The sequence below is a fragment of the Electrona antarctica genome, assembly GCF_951216825.1.
Source record: "Electrona antarctica genome assembly, chromosome: 4".
Lineage (NCBI taxonomy): Eukaryota > Metazoa > Chordata > Actinopteri > Myctophiformes > Myctophidae > Electrona > Electrona antarctica.
Window position 1 is genome coordinate 29,158,896 of NC_136809.1, and position 22,340 is coordinate 29,181,235.

General features: G+C 42.6%; 1 protein-coding gene across 1 annotated transcript in view; it reads right to left on the bottom strand.

Moving 5' to 3' along the window:
* Window positions 1–22,340, bottom strand: part of tet2 (tet methylcytosine dioxygenase 2) — a 49,326-nt gene that overhangs the window by 5,883 nt on the left and 21,103 nt on the right. The window contains exons 2-8 of the mRNA XM_079499391.1: window positions 7,327–10,449; window positions 6,656–6,746; window positions 6,448–6,541; window positions 4,439–4,647; window positions 3,733–3,883; window positions 3,525–3,614; window positions 3,010–3,147 (exon numbers count right to left, since the gene is read on the bottom strand). Coding sequence (XP_079355517.1) covers window positions 3,010–3,147; window positions 3,525–3,614; window positions 3,733–3,883; window positions 4,439–4,647; window positions 6,448–6,541; window positions 6,656–6,746; window positions 7,327–10,405 — 3,852 coding nt within the window. The 5' untranslated portion in view covers window positions 10,406–10,449. The remainder of the gene's footprint in view (window positions 1–3,009; window positions 3,148–3,524; window positions 3,615–3,732; window positions 3,884–4,438; window positions 4,648–6,447; window positions 6,542–6,655; window positions 6,747–7,326; window positions 10,450–22,340) is intronic.

Genomic DNA, 22,340 nt, shown 5'->3' on the forward strand with positions numbered 1-22,340 from the left:
CTCTCACCTCAATGTGCACTGCTTACAAGCACCAAACATTTGCTTGCACTATCTTAATTTACTTAGTATTCGCCAAAATCACCCCGATCCCAACGCCATTTTATTCCTCCGATTGGCTACCACAGATCACGTGACATGCAGTGAAATGCATGTTGGGATCCAGATGCATGACAGGTGCTGCTGGAGCGTACGTACCATAAACGGTCAATATGGGGAGACATGGTATAGCCGCAGCATAATACTACGCAGCATAGGAATTGTATAGCAAATACATAATAATTGCGACCGAAGGTTGCAGTTAACTGTTAACTATGGAGTTGTGCGTTTTTCGTCACTCAAAATCCCCATACATGGGGCGTTTTTCGCCACTCAAAATCATGGGGGAAAGCCCCCATATATTGTGCCCAGGTCTCGTGACATCACTATGACATCAGCTTGCCCCAAAGTTATTATTACAGCCGTGCCCGGGATCACCTGTACATTCAAACACTAGATGGGCCTGCGCCAAAGTTATTAATTAGTGCAGCTGCGCCCGGCAGCCGGCGAAAACTAGAGTTCTCAACAGGCCCGGAAATTAAGGCCCGGCCCTACCTTGTACACTCAAGAGAATGTCCCCGCTACCACCCTTAGATCTCCATATACGGTATGGAGCTGACCTGTTCTGACATTCCATATGTTGATCTGACCCCATCAAACTCTGTACACTCAAGACATGCTCCTTATATGGCCAGTACAGAATTAATTCCATGTTGATCTGACCCCCCAGCCAGGTTTTCATAGTAAATTTAGAGCTTATGACGATTGTCTGGGGCCAGTGGTCCCTGGGGGGCCAGTGATCTTGAAATTCAATTTTCATCTGTGTAATGCACAGTGCCTATTATGTGCGTTAGGGTACTGGGATTGAACCTCAGTATTAAGCACAATGTTCTCAATGGTGCACTTAAGAGAGCTCATGTTCTTATTAAATGTTAAAATAAATTTCAATTTACATCTGTATGTCATGACTTGATTGTTTACTGTATTCCATTTCCTGTGCCTTAAACAGTCACAAAAACATAGTTTTCAACTGGGAAAGGAAACGTTTCAGTAGGCCTATAGTAATACAAAAGTGAGGGGCGCTCAAATACATCATCTCTTTCCGGCCAATCACAATTTGCATCCTCACTTTTGTCTTCAATGTTTGTGTTTACACAATGTTTGTGTTTACACAAACACTCAAAACTAGTCTGGTGGTGGTAGCAAAACAATTTTGTGTTTACAGTACACAAACCCTCAAAGCTGGACATAGGCCACTCAAAAAGTGCCTCTGAGACTATAGACTCGTTACGCCTCAAAATACATACATCAATAATATGATCTATTAAATCGCATTACCCACACTGTCACTCTACATAATTTGGTGTTCATATGTTCGAAAGGGTGAAAGTAGCCTATAGCCGCTATAAAATGTCTATCTTATTTTGCCCTCTACCGGAATTCAAATTTTCATTTTGGGTTCGTCGTCGACAAATCGTCGAGTGCAACCATGACGACTTTAGGCATAATTGTAGCCGTTAGGATGTGTAAATTGAACCTAATTAAAACATAGAACGACGGTGTCACTTGATTGATTCAACGCTGCGCTTGGCTTGCCGACAGCCTACCCTGCGTTATTATTTGGACATGGATGGATGGATGGGACTCCCTCGCGCGATGCAGTTTTTAAACGCGCCGTAATTCGCTGGAGACTGGACTAGACGACTAGTACACCGATATATTATATTATTACTCTATTAGCGTAAACTCTAAATGGTATTTGGACGCTGGGGGAAAAAAGAGTCTTAATATTTAGACGGCTCTGATTTGGGACCCTGGGAGTTTGTCGACGACCGAAACAAACCATGCTCCTTTCATCAGCTCCACTACACTACTTCAATCTGCAGTGACGCTGTTTGGCATGGAGGGGTCGCGGTTAGTCAATGCATACCATTTTAAAACTCCAACAACTTTTATTTTTCTTTCATTGTTTCGTCCATTGAAATGCATTAAAGCAATTATAACATTTAGCGTCAATCTTCAGTCAAGGCGGTCGACAGTTCAGTTACTATTAGTTGCAACGAGTGGACTCTTGACGATGTAAGTAACCTACGTTGCATCATAAAAGGCACTTACCGGTAATTCAAGTTAATGTCTTTCTTTCTTAATTCTTTCACCACAGTTCCCAATTTCCCATGCAGCATGCAGGTTATTGGACAACTCAACCCCGACCTACTTAGTCAAAGTAATTTGTAAGCGCTGGCCTACTCTACAAACTAGTTTCTCTGCCAAATGTGTACCCTACTTGAGTAAAATTACTGGAGACTGGAGTAGGCCTTTACTTGCTTAAACAAATACTTAGCGGTAAGTGTTCAAACTAAAGCCGGTACATCATGACAAAGTAGCCAACATTTTATTTGTATGATATATCTATGTAGGCCTATAGCTGTGTTGAATTATTTTTCTAAGTGTTCTCTCTTCTCTCTTCCTCATTTCCCAATGGCCAATGTCCCCTCCCACACTGGCCAGAGTAAGACATTTAATGGAAAACACCCTACAGCTTTAAGTCCAAAAATGTAACTAACTGAAATTGAAATAACCCTTTAAGTAGGCCCAGAGCCATCTAATAGACTCTATTCTGCCTTACTATATGGCTCTGAGTAGGCCTAAATGTACTAGTTCATTATATGTTTGTATGTGATATTATGTATTGTATTTGATATTATATTTAATAAATTAAAACATATCAAGGCTTTTTAAACCCTATTTGAAAATAATGGATCTACAGGCTCAATTGTAGATCTATAACTTGTGTAGTGTCACATGTAGCCTACATGGATAGATTGAGTCGAGATGCACTCAGTGCTGATCTTAAGTCTGATTAATCTGCAAAAAATGTTAAGAGGTAGAGAAAATACCCACAAAATAACTGAATTTGAGTTTAATTGCCACCCCCTGGGGCCCTGATGATGCCCCTGTTGGCCTGTTCCTTACCACAGTGCTGCCGCCCTGCATGTTGTGGAGGTCTCTGTGAGCGTGGGCACAGAAATCAAGGCAAGCTGTGACCCCAGAGAAGGGACGACCATCTTTTAGCCCAAGACGACAGTCTGGTGCCCTGTGTTCATGCTCCACCTACAGGAAAAGAGCACCATCAGGTAAACAACGTTAATAATCTTTTATGAATCATACGACCCTCCATTATGAATGAATATGAGAGTCAAGCTTTAGGTTAATGAATAACTATTCTTTAAAAACATATTTTAACTACTTTAATAATACCATATACCCCCTGTTCCATGTCTCCCTATCCTAACTATCCTTTGTATATTGTATCCACCCATAATAATACAAAAAATAATGCCAACTTGCTAAGTTCACATAAGGGTGTGCCGAAACATGGTACAGATACTGTATGTTATGTTATCCTTTATTCTGTGTATAATTCAAGGTAATGTTAACTGAAGAAACCAGTAGTATGTTCTCAAAGTAGAATACCCAGGTATCCTCACCTGATTTAAATAAGCTTCAGGTGCCAGTTGTTTATACTTTGGACCCATTATGGTTGCTAGGTTCTGAAGGTTCTGCTCCAGTCTCTCCTCCTGTAAATTATGTGCATACATTATGGCATTTTATTAAGGCTGCTGTATTGGACAAATATTAGGTATGCATATGAAAGCCCCATAGCATGTTACTACACCACCAGTGCAACAGATATACCTCTTTAGGATCATCCCCAAGTAGCTTGAATCTTCTTGGGATTTTACTCCTGGCAAACTTGCAACCATTGTAGTACATACTCCAGGAGCAGCCGAAAGAGAAAGATGCTCCGCAAGCATCAGGATCCAACCCTTGGCAAGCACATGTCCTCCTGAATGACATGGACAAGCAGGTATTAGATTTGTTGTTACGGTTTTTCTTAAAGAGATTAGGCAGTGCATTTATCTTTGTATACATTGTGGACTGACGGTAACTGGTAGCATTTGTTCCAGGCTGGATTTGTGTTCATGTCAACTCCAAGGCACACTCTTCTCTACATATAATTTACTATTCTATGACTTCTGTTCAATGGCATTAAGATATAGCTGACCATTAAGTTTCCAGCATTGGATTTTGATTTGATGCGTAGAAACAGATTACTTCCTCCTTTGAGGGAATTTAGGATGAATGTCAATAGAATTCTGATCCGTTGGTGTAGTCTTTTAAACATTTAATACCTTTTCAAGTTTTCATAGAGCTGGATGTATTATTTACAGCTTAGCTGATTAGCAAGCTACTGCTCTGTGACTTCAGTATACTCATCCAGTCATGAACACTTTACAGTGGCCTATTTTTCTTTATTCATCTATATTAAACCAAGAAAACAATATTGTAACTATTACAATGGCTTATAATAATATGGAATATTCAAATGCTTTAAACATACTCTTCGTTGATGGCACAGCGTCTCTGTGTGCAGGCGCCATTTTTTTTTAGTGTACTGCTCAGTTCACTGTAGAGGCGGTCTGCCACGCTGCGGTCGATGCCATCCCAGACCATGATGACCACTACAATACTGGCTGTCTCACAGGTGTGGCCTGCTCGCTCCCTAACTAGCACTAGCAACTTCTCCTCCTCACTGGAACGGCGGATTACCTGCAAGATAACACGCGGTACTCAAGGTTAATTTAGTACAGTTAAGTACAGTACCAGCTCAGTGACCTTGTGGTTAGAATGTCCGCCCTGGGACTGGAAGGTTGGAGGTCAATCCACGGACGGGTCATACCAAAGACTCAGTGCCTCGATCCCTGCTTGGTACTCAGCATCAAGGGTTGGATTGGGGTTAGTCCCTGTGACATACTAGCATCATGTCCAGGGGGTGTACTTGTACATCAAGCTGCCTACAGAAACAGTAGATAGGCTCCTGCCCTATTGGCTTCATGGCTCGGCAAGGCTTACTTACAGTACAGTACAGTAGCTGTACAGGACTTCAACATATTGACACTGATGTACTGATGTAGTGAGCACACAATGACACTCATGCCATTGGGTTGGACATCATTCAGTGCAATTCGACAGTATAGATTATCTATTATACATAATATATTAATATTATAGATAATATATTTGTATGTCCCTAGGGGGTCATTGTTGATTGTTTACAGTGATTTTAGAACAGCGGGGCATTGTAAGCTAAGAGGTTATTCAAACATCACTGTAAACAAATGGCCTTGCATGGTTATACTACACTCACATACCTGGCAATGTTTCATAAAATATAAGCACAGCAACAAAAATGCAACAATTTATGGTAGACAAAATAATCATTCTACAGTCTACACCATGCAATGTAGTGCAGTGACATTTAGCAGAATCAATTTGTTTGGCACAGGTGTGTGTTTTTAGAATGCTGAGGAAGACCTGTTGGGTTGGATCACATCCGTTGTTTCTGTCTGTGAAAGGGACATGCATTCTGGGTTTGAGTAGTATCCTATTTATCAGTATCATAGTGAAAGTAAAATTGTTTTTTTTCTCCAAATATATTCATATATTAAAATCATAGTTTTTTGCCAATTGCCTTGCAACCTTTCACCAGTGGGCCCTGACCCACAGGTTGGGAATCACTGTAGTATTTTACCATGACTTTGAACGCAGCTCAGCCAATCATAATCAGTTACAGTAACTATCCATTTAGAAATAAAAATAGACATGGACTGTACATTCCACATGTACAGTATTACGCATTCGATCCCAATTTGCAATCTGTTGGTGTGTGTATGTACTACATAAGTTCCACCCTTCAGGATAGGTTCAATAGTCTCTCAAGACAGACTTGTTGGTTCCTACAATTTTCAAATGCTTCCACCTAAGCTCTGAAAATGAGTAGAAAACTATGCATCCACGGCACTTTCACACTTATATTTAGGCTGTGCAGTCGTATAGGCCTAAATACAGTAACGCATAGGCCTACTGTGGAAACTAAATTAGCCTATCTGCCTAGTACTAGCGTAGCTACTTAGAAGAAATGGAAATTCAAATAAATATTTTAAATATATTTTAAAATCCATTGAACGTTAACAACACTGTGTTGTGAGTTATTAGTCGAACATCATTCCGGTCTAAAGAGCAGATGACGGCTTCCTGTTCTTAGCTTTTACCAGGCAGAATACTACTCTCTGTAGCATTCAGAGATTGTGGAAGCGATAGTCTGGCTGGCCCTGGGTTTATAGACCAACAGGTCACGTTATTGTTGTACTAGATTTGAATAAATTGAACACTGTGCAAGGTTAAAGTGACATACCGTAATGCACAAGACAAGACAAAAGCAGAGATGAGTAAAACACACACTACACATACTATACAAATACAACACAGGTAAATAAATTATATATAAGGAAAACATTTCTTTGGCCATTCTTCCTCAAGCCTAAAATACAAAAACATGACCTTACTCACCCATTTGGCTATTGGGCAGCCCTGTGTACTTTTTCCTTCTTTCCCAGTATAGACAATTTTCTCAATCCTGATGGCACTGCCAGTTAGGCCAGATCTTTAAATGCAGAATGACAGAAAGAATGAAGTCAGCAAATTACTTATAAGTATAACCCATACCACATTAACTCTAAAAGTTTTATTGTGAAAAAAATCCCCACATTTGGCTTACCTTTTCTCAATTTTTTCACGTATACCAGCAACATTGGGTGCTGCTCCCAGGTGGGTGTAATATGGGCCCTCATCCTTCTCGCTGATTGATTCTGAATACCACAATGGAACAACAGAAGAACAGGTCAGTGGCATTCTGTAGCCATCTGTACATATGACAATATGAAAATGTAACTGTGTATTTGCAACTGATCTGCACATTTCTGCTGCCTGTTTTAATCATTTCAGGGTTTTCTCTGTATTCTTTTGCTCTTTTATTTCAGTCTATTTGTAATAGATGCACAAAATCAAAATCCATGTTTGTCATCTTGTAATTGACATCAAATACTGCCAGGGAGAGCAGGATGGGGCCCTGTCATTCTCAGTGATTTCAGCTTTTGGTGTGTGTCAGCTTTTGGTGTGTGTAACCCAAATCTTGTACTAACACAAACATTAAATGCCATTGACAATGAATGGACAATTTTGAGTGTTTGTGTAAACACAAACACAAACACAAACATTGATGACGAAGGTGAGGACGTAAATTGTGATTGGCTGGAATGAGATGATGTATGATGATGTACGAGGATAAGAGCACCCCTCACTTCACAGTTCACACGGGTGTGATTATTTCTGAATATTATTGCATATTGTATACATAAACATTTAGGGACATTGTTAAATCAGACTCACCAACACAGTGGCAGGATGCAATGTCGTACTGCTGTTTAATAGGAGTGTCCAGCAAGTTCCTGATGGGGGTGTCCAATAGTTTCATAGGAGAGTCCAGGAAGCACTGGAGTAGGGGCTCCTTCTTTGGAGTGAATTCAGGTGGTCTTCTCAGTGGTATAGAGGTAGCAGCCCCAAATGGATCCCCTCCACCCAGGCCACTCAGGTCAGCATTGGTCGAGAGTACCGTGATAGCCCCAGATGACTCCACCTTGACCTTATTATTTAATGAATTGATGACAAGGGACTTATTTTCGAACACAGGCGAAAGATGATACTGTGTCAGGCTTTGTTCCAAACTGGCCAGGATGCTCCTTTGCCTGTTGCTTTGCTCGCACATTGATTGCTGATGTTCTTGCTTGATGTACATACCACCCATGCCCATCTCTCGCTGCTGTAACAATGTCTGCTCCTGTTGCTGCAACCCTGGTGCTTCAAACTGGGCTTCGTTTTCTATTTTCACAGCCCTCAGTCCATGTTTGAATTCACCTGGGCTCTGGGGTGGATGAGGAGGGCCCTGGCGCTCCTGGCGCTGCAGCAGGTGCATCCGTAGTGCTGCATGCTTCTGAAAGTCTGTGTGGGGACCCCCTGGGGGTCCTAGAGGTAACGGGGGTCCCCTCTGGAAATGCTGAGCACACGACTCCTGATACTGCTGTGGTTCAGCTTTAGGATACATCTGCGCTGGCACCTGCTGGCTGAAAGCACCCTGTGGTAAATGAGGTTGCGCTTGTTTGGGGGTCTGGGGGAAATCCATGTGGTTGGGCTGGTGGCTGGGAGTTGTAGGCTGCTGTGGTGGGTATTGCTTGAGGTTACCGCTGCCTGAGTTGGGAGCGTACTGCCTTTGCTGCTGCTGATGTTGGTGTTGCATCTCCATTGTCTTGCCGTAGCTGGATGTCGGGTGGTCACCCTGTTGGGGCTGCTGGATGTTGTCGGACTGGGTGGGATTATTCCTCGGAGGTTGGTTGCTTGTCTGAAGCTGCTGATGCTGACCTGGTGGAGGTTGACTGTGAGGTCTGTAAGTGGGAGATGAAAGCTGCTGACCTTCAAACTGAGGTGGGTGGGAAAGTGGACGTTGCTGCTGTTGATTGTGGTGTTGTTGCTGTTGACAGTGCTGTTGTTGCTGCTGAGGTAAAAATCCAGGGGAAAGAATTTCCTGCAGGTCAGGATCATCATCACATAAGTGCTCTGGCTGCATGTGGCTGCGGTAGCGGCTGTCCACCTGTTGCTGCTGCTGTTGAGATAGGCTGCATTGCTGTGGATGGTCTTGAGGCTGTTGTATCGGAGTGGCTTTAGAGTTTGACTGCTGCCACTCAGGGGCAGTGTTGTGCTGGACTGGAGCAGAAGGCGGTTGGCCTGGCAGGCAGTCTTGCTGTTGTTGTTGTTGCTGCTGGAAGCTGTTAGACCCTGGGATGTTGTCTGTGAATCCTCCCTGTGCCTGAAATCTCTGCACTGGCCCCGGCTCCCGCAGCTGGCCGTGAGCATGGGTGTTCGTTGTCTGTTGCTGCTCGGTTTGCGACCTGGGAGGCAAACTTCTCCACATGTCCTGCTGTTGTGTCTGTGGCAGTGTAGCACCGCCAGCACAGTGCTGCTGGGGTAGGGAGGCATTCAAGTCGATCCAGGCCCTCTGTCGTGCAGGAGCCGGGCCAGATAAATTAGATTGTTGCTGAGGAAGGCTGCCCATCCCATTCTCTTGGCCAGCATGGTGCAGTGTCTGTTGAGGGCTGGCTATATCAGGTTGGTTATGAGAGTTTGGGGCCATGGACGCTGTCATACCATCAGCTCTACACAAGTTATCAGCATGTTGTGGTGGTTGTGGCGGTTGGATCCTATACTGAAGACTCCTGTTGGAGCCTTGGAGCTGATGTTGAGACTCGGACGCACACTCCTTATTTTGACCCATCCTCTGTAACCCAGGATTGGGAAAGGGTCCAAACCCATCTTCATCCCCTGTCTGGAGATGAGTAGTGTTAGTTTCAAGGAAGGAGCTCTGACTATACTCTTGGCTCGGCTTCCTATACACACCTTGGGAGTGTGGGTCCTCTGGATAACACTGAGAGCCATTATGATGTTGTTGCTGTGAGCTGTTGACAGTAGGTGGAGCTATGCCAGTTGTGTGGCCCACCTGATTCAAGGATTCTTTACACTCACCGGAGTAATGTTGCTGTTGATGTTGACGGTGATCTGCTCTGTAAATGTTTGAGTATCCATTCACCATGTAGGGGTTAGAGTTGTAACCATTTCTGCCATGATCATTTTGTGCCGCCCCAGGCTGCTGTTGCTTTGAGGCAGGCACTGAAGCAGAAGGGGAAAAACCTGAGGTGAGTGGGTCAGGTTGAGCACCTTGACCTGGAAGCTCACTGGCCAGTGAATTGTTGACAGTATCGTCCTGTGGCCCAGACATTTGCGGTGCAATGGAAACATGCTCAGGGTAATACTGAGACAGAGTTTTCTCCAAAAGATCACCTGGAGAGTCATCCATCGAAGTGGGCGATGCCACATCACCATTGGGAATTGAACATTGCTTATTCCTAGAAAGAGAGAAAATATCCCCGTTTGGGAAATTACAATTCCTCTTATCAATTTTGGTTTCCTTCGACAGGGTGTTGCAGTCAAAATCCGTCGGCTTTGTCAGCTCTGGGAAATCGTCCATCAGACTGGAGCTCATTTCCTCGTCTACTCCTTTTATTTCCGAATCCACTCTGAGTTTCTTGGACTGGTGCACTAGTAGGGACTGGTGGTTGCCAAGCGTGTGCTTCAGCTCCCCATTCATCACAAAGGGCCCTTGATCGAACAGCCCTTCTGCCGGGGCAGGGCTGCTGCTGCAGTTTTCCCTCAGCCGCTTCATGGGGTTGATCCCCATGCCTGGCTTAATGTAATGGTTCCAGTTTGCATCCCCATTGATCTGCAAAATGGGAGACTGGCTTCCATTATGAAGTTTGGTAGCAGTGGCGGTGATCAGGTTGTTTGTCGGGGTGTGAGCTGTGCTGAATTGTGCTAATAGCAGACTTTCTTCTGTCTCATGGCTGGCCGTTTCTGTTTCCATCTGGCCTGTTCTGAGTCCATCCACAGGGCTGCCCTCTGTGCGTCCTGCAGACACAGAAAGAAAGAGCAAAAGAGATGCTTGGTTACTATCAAGATAATTAATGCTTGCTTACTATCAAGATAATGAATTAGATAACATGTAATGATTGTGATATACCGGTAATGTTGTTATGGATGAAGAGAAATAGTCTTGGATTAAAACTAAAGTAGAAGATAAAAAAATAATAAAAACTTTCTCACAAAGTGGAATACTCCACATACACTAGCCGTCTCAAAACATAATATTTACAAACGCCGTAGTAACTCTCTACATTACACAAAATTCCCACCGGTGGGAAGTAGTAACTCGGCCAAGTGGTGCACTCATCGCTATGGGCATAGAGGCAACAAGGGAAGGGTCAGTAGAGCAAATGTGTTTACACTTGACCCCATGTGAATATCAGATGGCAACATGGACCCGTCACAAAATTAGATTCACCTCAACCTTAACCCAGTGTGGGTGGCCATCGGAGCGAGAGAGGAGATAAGAGCAGAGATGAGAGGTTAATCCAGGACAGCATGGATTTACAATAGAGATGAGATGAGAGATGAGATGTACTTTATTATCCCAGCAGGGAAATTGATACGTTACAGCAGCATCATGTAATTATCACAACAAGACCAAGGACCACAGACACAGGACCATAAGCATTGGGGGAGAAAGTTCTTATGTGTTGTATAGTCTGATGGCGGTTGGCAGGAAGGAGAATCTATTCCGCTCTGTGTTCATTTTCGGAGGGAAAGTGAGTCTATGACTAAAGGTGCTCGACTCTGTCCTGCAAGTCACCATAGAGTGGATGGGAGGGGTTAGCCAGTATGGAGATCAGTTTGTCCCTAATTGTCCTCTCTGCGACTGACTGCAGCCCCTCCATTCTGAGGCCCACAACAGAACTGGCCTTCTTTGTGATCTTGTTGAGCTTGTTCAGCTCCCAGGCCTTCATTCAGGTACTTCATTGGGTGAAGAGAATAAAATAACTCTCCAATCATATTTTGAACACTTTTCTCTAAAGCACATAATATAGTTTGGTATGTATGGCCCCTGTGGGAAATCTAAGCCTGGGAGTGTGTTGTTTTGAAATTCAACATATACTCTTCTCAGTCAGACGTAGAAAGTTATATAGGCTGTCCACCATTCCCAAAACACATTACTTTCCATCTCTTGTGCTCTGATCATGCCCTTTTGAAAAGCAAATTCCTGTGGCTGTCGAAGTCTTATTATCCAGACCAGTTTGGTGCTAAATTTAGCATTATTATTGACTCGTCAGACAAAATGTCTTGGGGCAGACAAAACATGACTAAGTTATGCACATGATGCACATCATGCAGTAGTTTATCTTCCCCCCCCCTCTAAGTAATTAGAACCAGCCTCTATATTGAAGACTAGAATAATATAATAGACCTAGAATCATGGTGTGAATGGAGGAGGGGGGGGGGGGGGGGTAGATGCAGCATTCTCTGCATGCTCAGCATATCCAAAACATACATAACGCACCCAAGGCAGCTGTGTTTGGGACTGTACTTTGTCCACAAACCGGGGGAAAACTTTGCAGAGGCTTTTCCTCTGCAAAGGAGAAGGGCATCTTTGCTTTTGTCCTGAAGTCTTCTTAATTCTTTTCAGCCATGTGCATCACACAATGGCCCGTGTCTACGTCTGTTGGCTGGACACTGACCTCATTCCATTCCACTTTTACAGGGGAAAAACATGTTTCTGCTTACCTAATCATTAAGGGAACACTCCTTGCCTACCAGTGATACACACTGATCACATTGTCAGGCTCCTCCCCTTTTCCCCTTTTTTTCATTAATAACATGTTAACTTCTGAACTGTCCACAGCCTCCATGGTTGAGTGGGGAACATAGAACCTTTTATAGAACCTTTTCTTAGTTATGTGGGGAACATAGAACCTTTTTTGAGTGGGGAACATAGAACCTCTTTTTGGTTGAGCGGGGAACATAGAACCTTTTTTGGGGGGCCGGGTGAGTGGGGAACAGAACCTGGGGAACATGGGATGACCCCATTCCATTTCACCAGCACACCTGAGCATGCCATGAGGAGGAACTTGCAACATGGTGCAACAATATTGATGTTGCAATTGAAGTTTGAATATTGTTTTCTATTATTTTAAAATAAGCCCATAGTAACCAGTAGCCTTTTTTACTATTTAGATTTTTTTTCTTTTTTCTTTTGAATAGTTCAAATAGCCAATCTACAAGCTCACAACGTGTCGTTGTAGATTGGTTGGTTGAACAATAAAAAAAAAAATAGTTAAAAAAAGGGGAAAAAAGGGCAAAGAAGTTTAGGGATAAGGCATATTGCATGGCGAAAATAGGGTTAGTTTAATGCCACACTACCTTAGGTTGGTTGTAAGCAAAACCAGGGCAAATATGATAGTGTTGGGTAAGCTCGCTATAGACCTTTCATAATTTTGTGCTACACAAAATAACCTCTAAAAAAGAGCACACTGTGCAAGCTCTCAATTCACGGTTCTTTCTTTCTTTCTTTCTTTCTTTCTTTCTTCCTTTCCTTACGTATTTCTGTCTTGCTTTCTTTGTCCCCGCTCCTGCCTGTAGCAAATATAGATTCCAGTGATGACATTGATTTCTGGTTGCCACCCTCAATTATTAATGCATGTCACATCCGCAGCATCTGCAAAACAATTACAGTGCATGGAGCCCCGAGTAGAGCCGCAATCTAATCCATCATAGTTATGAGCAGCTCCTCTGCAGATACTCAAGGAGTAGGAAAGCCCTTGGAACATTCTGGATTCTTTTTAAAAAATATATTTGAGGGCAGCTCAGCTGCTGGGTCAAAACTGTTACTTTTCAAGAAATGCAAAAAAAAAGAACCTGTGTTCCAATGGATCCAATGTTGTTATTATTTAGTCACGGTCTTGTTACACGTTTCATTGATTTAATACTTTTAAAACCCACAGACAGACTTGGTTTCTGCCCGACAGCAACAATTTGATAACTGAAACCCAGGATACCTTGACTACAGTCAGCACAGTGTACTGCTTGAGCAACTAGGGCATATTCCAGACTATGTACAGTATTAGGAAACAATAATTCATACATTATGAATTAATAACCAGCTGCTGCCGTATATCTCCAGAATTGTGCTATGAAATGTAAATATCTGTGTCTATCTGTATTTAATGTGTGTGGAAACAACAACAGGATGTGTCCAGGTGACTCTAGTGTAGTCTTATCCTACTACAAATGGAACCAAAGGACCCTTTTCTAACAATAAACTCTGAGACTGTACAAATGAACTTTTGGGTCCATTTGTACAGTCTCAGAGTTTATTGAGTTTATCCGCGGACACCCACGCAGAATACCGCGGACCCCCACGGAGGTCGGCGCGGGGGTCCCCGTGGAGGTCGACGCGGGGGTCCGCAATAGTCTGTGTGGGGGTCCGCGGATAAGGGGGGTCCCCGCGGATGTCGGCGCGAGTGTTATAGGTTGTTGCTGGAGACAAGGCAGCCAATCAGCAATCAGAAGTACTGATGGTACTCAGTATGGTTGCCAGTGTTGCCAACTGTCGTGACAGAAATAAGCTAACCAACCTCCAAAAATGAGTCAAGCAACTGTGAGGAAAAAAACAATTCAAGTTTGGCTGGAAATAAGCGGACTTGGCAACACACTCATCAGTAGGACTACCGGTGTCGGTCAGGTCGTCTAAGTTTCATAGGCATTCTATGACCAGCTTAGCAGCTGGTAAAAATCTCTTAGAGTTTATGACATGTTAATCTTCTAAAATGGTAGGAAACACTAAGGCTGCGTACACACCTAAAGAACAAATGTTTGGTCCGTGTGCGATGCCTGATTGCTATTTGATTGCTGCTCCAATTCATTTTCAATGGGAGTCACGTCGTTTGATCGGACAAACCTGTCCGATGTGGGGGCGGAGGGCACAACAAACACATCGGACACCTTGTAGTCAAAACAGCCAACGAACAGGGTGGGACTTCAGATCGGACAGAAGGGTGGTTTTTAACCGCCAACTAATAGGAGAGAACTTCCGTTCTTGACAGCACTGGGTGGGGTTTAGGCTGTAGTCTTCTGAGTTACGTGACAGACTATTATATCGCTTGTTTGTATGTCTTCTTTTGGCTACGGCCGTGCGTAACTTGGAGAGTCCAAGTTGCGCACGGCTGTCTCCAGTGAGTGAGTCCAATGACTCTGGTACTAAGTTCTATTCTATATACAGAAATACAGGACGATAGCCAAAATAGCCGTCGGGCCTCGGCAGTTGTGAGGCTGCATTAATAATTAGTTCTAAAAGCTTTTTTACGGGGATCACTATTGATTTTAATAGTAGACGCATATATGTCTATGAGTAGCCTAGAGTAGAAATGGCAGCGTACGAGGTTCACATGTGCAAATATAACAGATGTACAAGTTATCGACACGAATGGTACTTACGGTATGGTACACGATGTAAGCTTGTAGATCTGTTTATTTTAAGCATGCGCCACCGCCACCACGCAAAGTTATAACGCGCGCACATGTGGGGGGAGAGACCCGATATATTTTATAGCTCTATGGGAGAGACGCAGACAGAGAAATATTTAAAATCATCCTGTCTCGCTCTAGCGCACGGCCGCACGCATAAAGAGCCAATGGAGCAAATGTTAAATAAGCTACACAGGTGGTCCTAAATGATTAATTGATTACATCACTATAGCAAAAGACGTGATATAGGTCAACTGCAGCGGAGCTGTTCTGACTTGAAGCGACCAGCACGGCTTCAAGTTTAAACCATAAGATGACATGGAAATTTGCCCGTCGATTTGATGCGCAGAAATAACATAGGCCTATATCGAATCAGGTTAAGGTGCACACATGGAAGAAAAGTCCTTTTTATTGGGATTCGGGGATACTTTGTTGTAGGCTATACGTCTCCGGTGAATTGTATGCACCAGCAGCAAGCACATTATTGTTCAAACACCTGCTCCTCTGTTCATCTGTTGTATTATTTGGCTAATACAATAATTATTATTAAGAATTAATGCAATTTCAAGTTGTTGCTGCAATCATGATTCATGTTGCTGTTCTCTTCTCTCTGTGCGCCCAAAAATTGTAGACAGTGATTTCCCGCACCCCCTCATGTTATTTTTCCCTCCGTCGTAAAATGACCTCTTTTTTCACTATTTGGTTCGCTTAACATGTCCACGTGTCATTTGTTTACATATTTGGTACGCTTTACAAAGTCCAGTGTGAACACCAAACGGACCAAAATCAAAATGCAAATATTTGGTCCTTGGTCCTTGATCCGGACCTTCTAAGTGAACTTTGAGTGTGAAAAACGGCCTCGACAAACTACTGCTAGCTGCTGCTGCAGTCAAGAAAACTACACTGAACATATGTGCATCTATTTCCGCGTGTCGTAGCACCGCCCAAATCGCGCAAAGCATTGTGGGACATGGAGGCATCAAATCATAAAAATGTAATCAGTGGTCGGTCGGACAGATCTGTGTGTCCGAAAGGTGTGTACGAAGCCTAAGAAGGAAGAGAAGAGAGTAAATGTAGATTCATGGATGTGAAGGGGACGTGAAGTGTACTAAAATACAATAAATACAAAATACAATAGAAAGATAGAAAAAATTGGCTCAATTGCCCTTTAAATGCTTTATTCACATTGTTCCCTGCCCACTCCAAGTTGTTAAAGGACCATGAAGTGGTCTAGCTAACATGTTTAGCCTATTGCCTATGACTCACGGTATACAGTACTTAACATGCTGCTTTATTAATGAGAATTTTTATAAAGCATACCGTCTGTGGTTTTACAATTTTTGAGGAAGTCACTGCATCCCCTTTATTTCATGTATGAAAATCAACTTACAGTGTTTTGAAACTTGCAAAACAAACTAAATATCAATGTTTTTGTCAAAGTTATGTTATTGATTTTGAATGCAGTGAGAAGTCTAGCAGAAATGGTCACTCAATTAGTGTATTAATGTTTTATTACTTTATGTGTTATTTACTGTTATTTTGGCTTGTCTGATTCTGATGGGGTTGGTTTGACTGATAATGTAACCTCAAGTCTCCAGACTTTCTGCAGTACTTGTCAGTGTTTTCAGTGTTCATATCTGGTCTAGAACTGGCTACTGTATCCACTGCTATCCAGTAATTTACACACACACACACACACACACACACACACACACACACACAGATGCACACGGTTTCTGTATTGTTTGTGGTTGTGTGTTTCATTACGGTGCTGGTATTGCCCCCCCCAGCTCACACTTTCGAGCGCTTCGACCTGTCTGCCATACTTGCATGGAATGTAAACAGGAAGGTTGTGTGCTGTAATATAGGGTCCGGGTAGGAATATGTCTATTACGATAAATAGTGCCTAAAGGCAAAATACAGATAGCAGTCCCCTTTGTCAAGAAGCCTATTGTTATTTTAGTTCTGACCAATCATGTACCGGTTCCAAAAGAGCATTGGGCCTCATGCGCCAACCGTTCTTAAGAAGTTCTTAAGAGGAAATCTGTTCTTAGACCCACTTAGGACATTTTTAAGAAGGTTTTGGGATCCCTCAATCTTTTCTTAGCTGTGATTTGTTCGTAGGTAAGAACAGAATCTACGCACACTGTAGAGCACTCTTAGGGTGCCTTTTTCGTTCTTAAGTGCAATCTGAAAACATAAAGGAAAAACAGCGCCATCTGCATGATGCTCAAAGTTTGGTCTGAGGACCTCAAGGGGTCCTTGAGGAAGTTCCAGGCAGTCCACAGCAAAATATGGAACATTTTACCACTTTAATCCCATTTTATACTTGAAAATACTGAAAATAGTCAATCTACAAGCTCACAAACGCGTCCCATTACTGCCCATTTTGAGCTTGTAGATCGGCTATTTTCGAAACATTTTGATAAATCTTCAAAGCATTTCCCTAGCAGAAAATATTTTCATATGGGGGTCTGCAGAATGCATGTCAATTTGGGGGTCCTTGACATGAAAATGTTTGAGAACCACTGGTTTAGAGTTTACAACCCAACCCAAACAAATGCACCATACCCACCACATAACCCCCCGCCACCCCCCCCCCCCCCCCCCCCCCCCCCAAGTTGACTATTGTGAGATAAATAATAAAATACATTCATGAATATCGAAAATATTGAAAATATGAAAATTTCTGTTCAGTTCAGTACCTCCACAGTATTATTGATTTTTAATGTTTGGAGTTTGGTGTTCCACCATCTTTAGACTTTAGTTTAGGTATTCTTGACTTCACTCAACTTTATTTCTATGTGTGAGGTCCTGAGATTTCTGTGTGCTGCAATCACACACAGGTGTGACTGCAGGCAAGGCCATGGAGTCATGCAAAACCACACCCACCTGGGTGAACACAGGTAGGAAAGTGAATTCCCAATGCCTTATATGGGATTGGTGGGGTGGTTCCCTATGGTAATTAGGATGCTAATTAGGATATATGGGGCGTCTACCTATGATAATTTGAACGAACTGGCACACCCCTTCAAGTTACGAGGATTTGGATTCATCATCATAAGAACATGCTTACGAACAATTCTGCCTACTTAAGAACGTTTCATGAATCTGACTGGACTTCTCTTAGGAATTCACTTAGGAAGAAATGTAAGAGGAAAAGTTAGGAACTTATTGGCGCATGAGGCCCATTGATTCTCAGTACCCTTCCCTAACCACAACTGATTTAAAGTCTTGCACATGCTAGCTCTACAATAGAGTCCAAAAGAGTTTGAGAGAAGGTCTATTCTTTTTAGTTTAGTTACAGGGTAAGAGGAAGCACCTGGCTGAGGTTATAGCAGACATCTGAGGTGACATGATGTCATGAGTCAAATTCTTTTCCAGTGATGATTCATGTGCACATTTCAACTCTTCATATAAAGGCATGGCCGGTGGGTGTGCTTTTGGAAAATGCCCCACCACAGTATTTTTGGCAATGAAAGGAGCCTTTTCATTAAAGTTGGTCTAGGCTCTGCTCAGTCCAATAAATATCCACCTTCTTTTATGCTCTCAGAAATGCTAATGATGGAGTATCTGCATCATTCTGAATAATGAACTACATTTAAATGAATGCACTAACCACTTAAACCCTATACTTGGTTGGCCATATTCCCATGAACCCTATACTAATTGACCGTATTCCCATGGGCTACACTAAATATCATCGGCGAAAAGAATTCCCTGAGAATAGGGATGCTAGGATTAAAGTTTTAAAGTCTCAAAAGACGTCTCTGTGCATACTTGAAACAAGGAATTCATGTCCTTTTTATACACAGAGCTCTGGGAGAGGCTATAGGACACAGACGCCAAGCCACTATGGCCAGATAAGAAAAACATGGCACCGAACCTTTGAAAACATAATTGGATCCAGCTTTAAAATCCCACGAAAGCTTTCTCCTGTTAGTGTGTGAACACACTATAGGATCACTATAGGCATTGCTGCCGAGGTGGGGGTGGGGGACGAATAAATAACAGGCCACATGGTATGTTTCATTTGGCACAATATTGCTCCGTCATTGAGCCTGATTATCACATCTGGAAGCCATTACAGCTTGGTTGTGATCAGGCATTGTCATACATCTATACAAACCCAAATGTCTGGGAACAAAGTGGAAGTGAATATACGATTGTATGTAGTCTGCCTGTTGGTTATCGATGATCATATGATCACAAACCTTCCACCCACATTATACAACCATGAACATTGAATATACATTTTTATCCACTCTGCCACCTGAAAAGTATCATATTCAAGTAGTAAAGCAGGGGGATTTCACCACAAGATGGAGACCATGCAACATTTATAGTAGTAGCAGCTATTGAAGTTTGGAGCAGTGAACTCATCAATGTGTAACAGTCCATAGTGCTATAGTTAATTGATTCATATATAGTTGGGATTAGTTAGAAGTATAATGTCACCTAATATGTAACAGATTACTCTGCACATATTAAAATGTATTCCATCTGTCAGGGTACTGTAGGCAGGAGACTGCGGCTGGTTTGCTGTGAGGGAATTTAAATAGGACACCTGCTGTGCCTGACCGACAGGAATACTAGATGAAAACTTCATTCATCTTTGAGTTTTGGGTTGGTTCAGTTGCTATTTTTTTTTACAAGGTCACTGAGTTTGTGATGTACCTACAGACCTCAGATGCTCACTCATGAGGAAAAGGATGGTTTCTATTAAATTCAGCTAAACTCTGAGATTTCTTATAAACGCGTTTCCCCATTTCCTCAACCCTTTTCATAGACTGCCCATTTAGGACAGGAATAAAAGCAATATGACAAAGAAAAAAATAAGAAGGAGTTGGCACTCTTTTGCAGCACAAGTCAACGGCGCTCACCAGGACAATAAACACAGGATAATTTGGGGCAAAGCGGACCTAGACTCGGGTCTGGCAGCAGTGGCATCATGTCCAGTCAAACTAAAGGTGGTTCATGCAACCTCTGATATTTATTTCCGCCTCAAGCATGGATGAGCTATACTTCTGTTTTAGTCACTGAGGCAGACTAGCTAGCTAACTCACATGTGTGAATCTATTTAGCGTCCGAGCATAGACATGGTAACGCCCCACCTGCCTCTGATTGGTCTACCGACACTGCCCGTCTTGACTGTCCTCCGAGGTGGATTTAGCTATGCTGGATAGACTGATGTGAGGTTACTCCGTGGTGGGAAATAATACGGTAGGTATGATACAACTGTAAATTGTAACTTTTATTTTTGTAGAAGAGCCAAACTAATATTGTTTATGCCGTTTGCTTTGATGGAATAATTGATTGAACATGTACGCCGTAATATGATTTGATTTGGGTGTGTTCTAAATAAAGTGTTTGTGTTGATTATTGTGTAATTTATTTGTATGTGTAAACTTGAAACATTATTGTACTGTAAAAAGGTCTCTTTTCCCTTCATCTTTATCCTTTTTAGTATAATAGTATTAGTTTACGATAATTAGATTAATACACGATACTCAACACTAACACTTTATTTAGAATAAATTATTCAATCAATGCAAACAATATTAGTTTGCCTCTTCTAGCCTGCCAAGCTGTCATTCTCTATTATTTCTCACCACGGAGTAATGTCACGTCTCGGAGGACAGTCAAGACGGGAAGTGTCGGTAGGCCAATCAGAGGCATTGCCATGTCTATGCTCGGACACAAAATAGATTCACACTATCTACTCGCACACTATGTGGCTTGCTGGATGACTGATGTCCTGGTGTATGTACTTGGCTGGTTGACTGGCTAGCTGGCATAACAATTGTCCCTCCTATGTCAGTCACCCCTCCAAGACCCACAGCAGCCATCCACAAGCTTGGGGTTTGAGAGCTAACAAGCCAAGTTGCTACGGGGCTGCCTGAGAGAGCTGCTCTCATTGTCAACAGATCCAGCACAGCCTTTGGCAGCCAGCTGCCTGATGGCAGGTGGATGAAGTAAAGTAGGAGCACAGAAAACAATGGGTGGGTCTTGTGTAGAGGGATTTGAAAGGTGTCGTGTGCACGTGTGAAATTGCCAGAAGCCAGCTATATGATCTGTGTTTTGAAAGTATTTTTTCTGGCATTTGGGCAACGCCTAAAAGTCTTATAATGAATGGTGGACTGTTGATTGTTCAAATTACTCATATACATTTTACATTTAGGCTTTTTTCGGTTGACTTAGAATTAGGGCTAGGCTATCTTTTCAATGTTGTGCAGAAAGACAGCATAGGTTCAAATAGTCAGCAGTTCTATATCTGCCATACTATATAATGCTGGCACTATATATACTGCTGGCAGCCTGGCAAGTGCACGCATGTACAGCAGCCTCCCGTGCCGGAACAATGGGCACCCACCTTGATTTTACTGTAACGCATATATATATTATGATGCATTTAACACTTCTGGTGAAACTTTCTACTTCCTTTTGTGTAAACCCCAGTTTTTAAGTTGCTTGATTCAATATTTAGATATTTAGTCATATTTCTATTAGGTATTGAGCATAATGCCTTTCATGCGAAAGCTTGTGAGTTCGAACCCTGCCTGGGGTTGACATCAGCAAGGGCATGTGGTCGCAACGGATTTCAAACGCCAAATCAAATGCGTTCACATCTGAGCCAAGTCTCCAGAGGAGGCGTGTCTGAAGCCTGTCCTGGACAGGGGTCTCCAACTCTCTGGACGTAAAAACAAAATAAACAATATTTTCTATAAAGTCCATGCATGAACAGTGTGTGTGTGTGTGTGTGTGTGTGTGTGTGTGTGTGTGTGTGTGTGTGTGTGTGTGTGTGTGTGTGTGTGTGTGTGTGTGTGTGTGTCCGTGTGCGCATGCGTGTGCGCGTGCGTGCGTATGTGTGTGTGTGTGTGATATATTTGGAAGCCTGGGCCATGTACATAAACTGACCTGAGTGGCCTAACAATAGCTGGCATGACAAAGAGCAAAGCCAAACAACTTGCCAAATTCAGCTCTGTTTTGGCTGTTATAGGCACTTAGGTCAATGAACTGTCAACCCCGTTATATTTGTTTCCCTGTAAAATTAATTGTAATTTGTGGATTAAAATAAAGGACTAAAATGTGTATTTCTGATTGTATCTTTGAATTGCATATATATATATGTTGCATCACAAATAACAACACATAATTAAGCTCGTTTGAACATTCATGGGCCATGTAGTGTTGTAGTATTCAAAATCATATTGATGATGCCCATATTTTGCAAAATATGAATTCTCTAAATATGAATAAACAAATCAACATATTTGGGGATTTACTTCTTGGCCAACTGGCAGTATATGCACACAATATTTGGTGTAAGAAATAGAACCATGAGAAATAGGTGTGACCAATTTTTGTTTTGTCTGCCCCCCTCAGTGGAGGCTGTTAATCTGTAACCAAGTAGTGCTATAAGCAGCCAGCCAGAGTGGCTC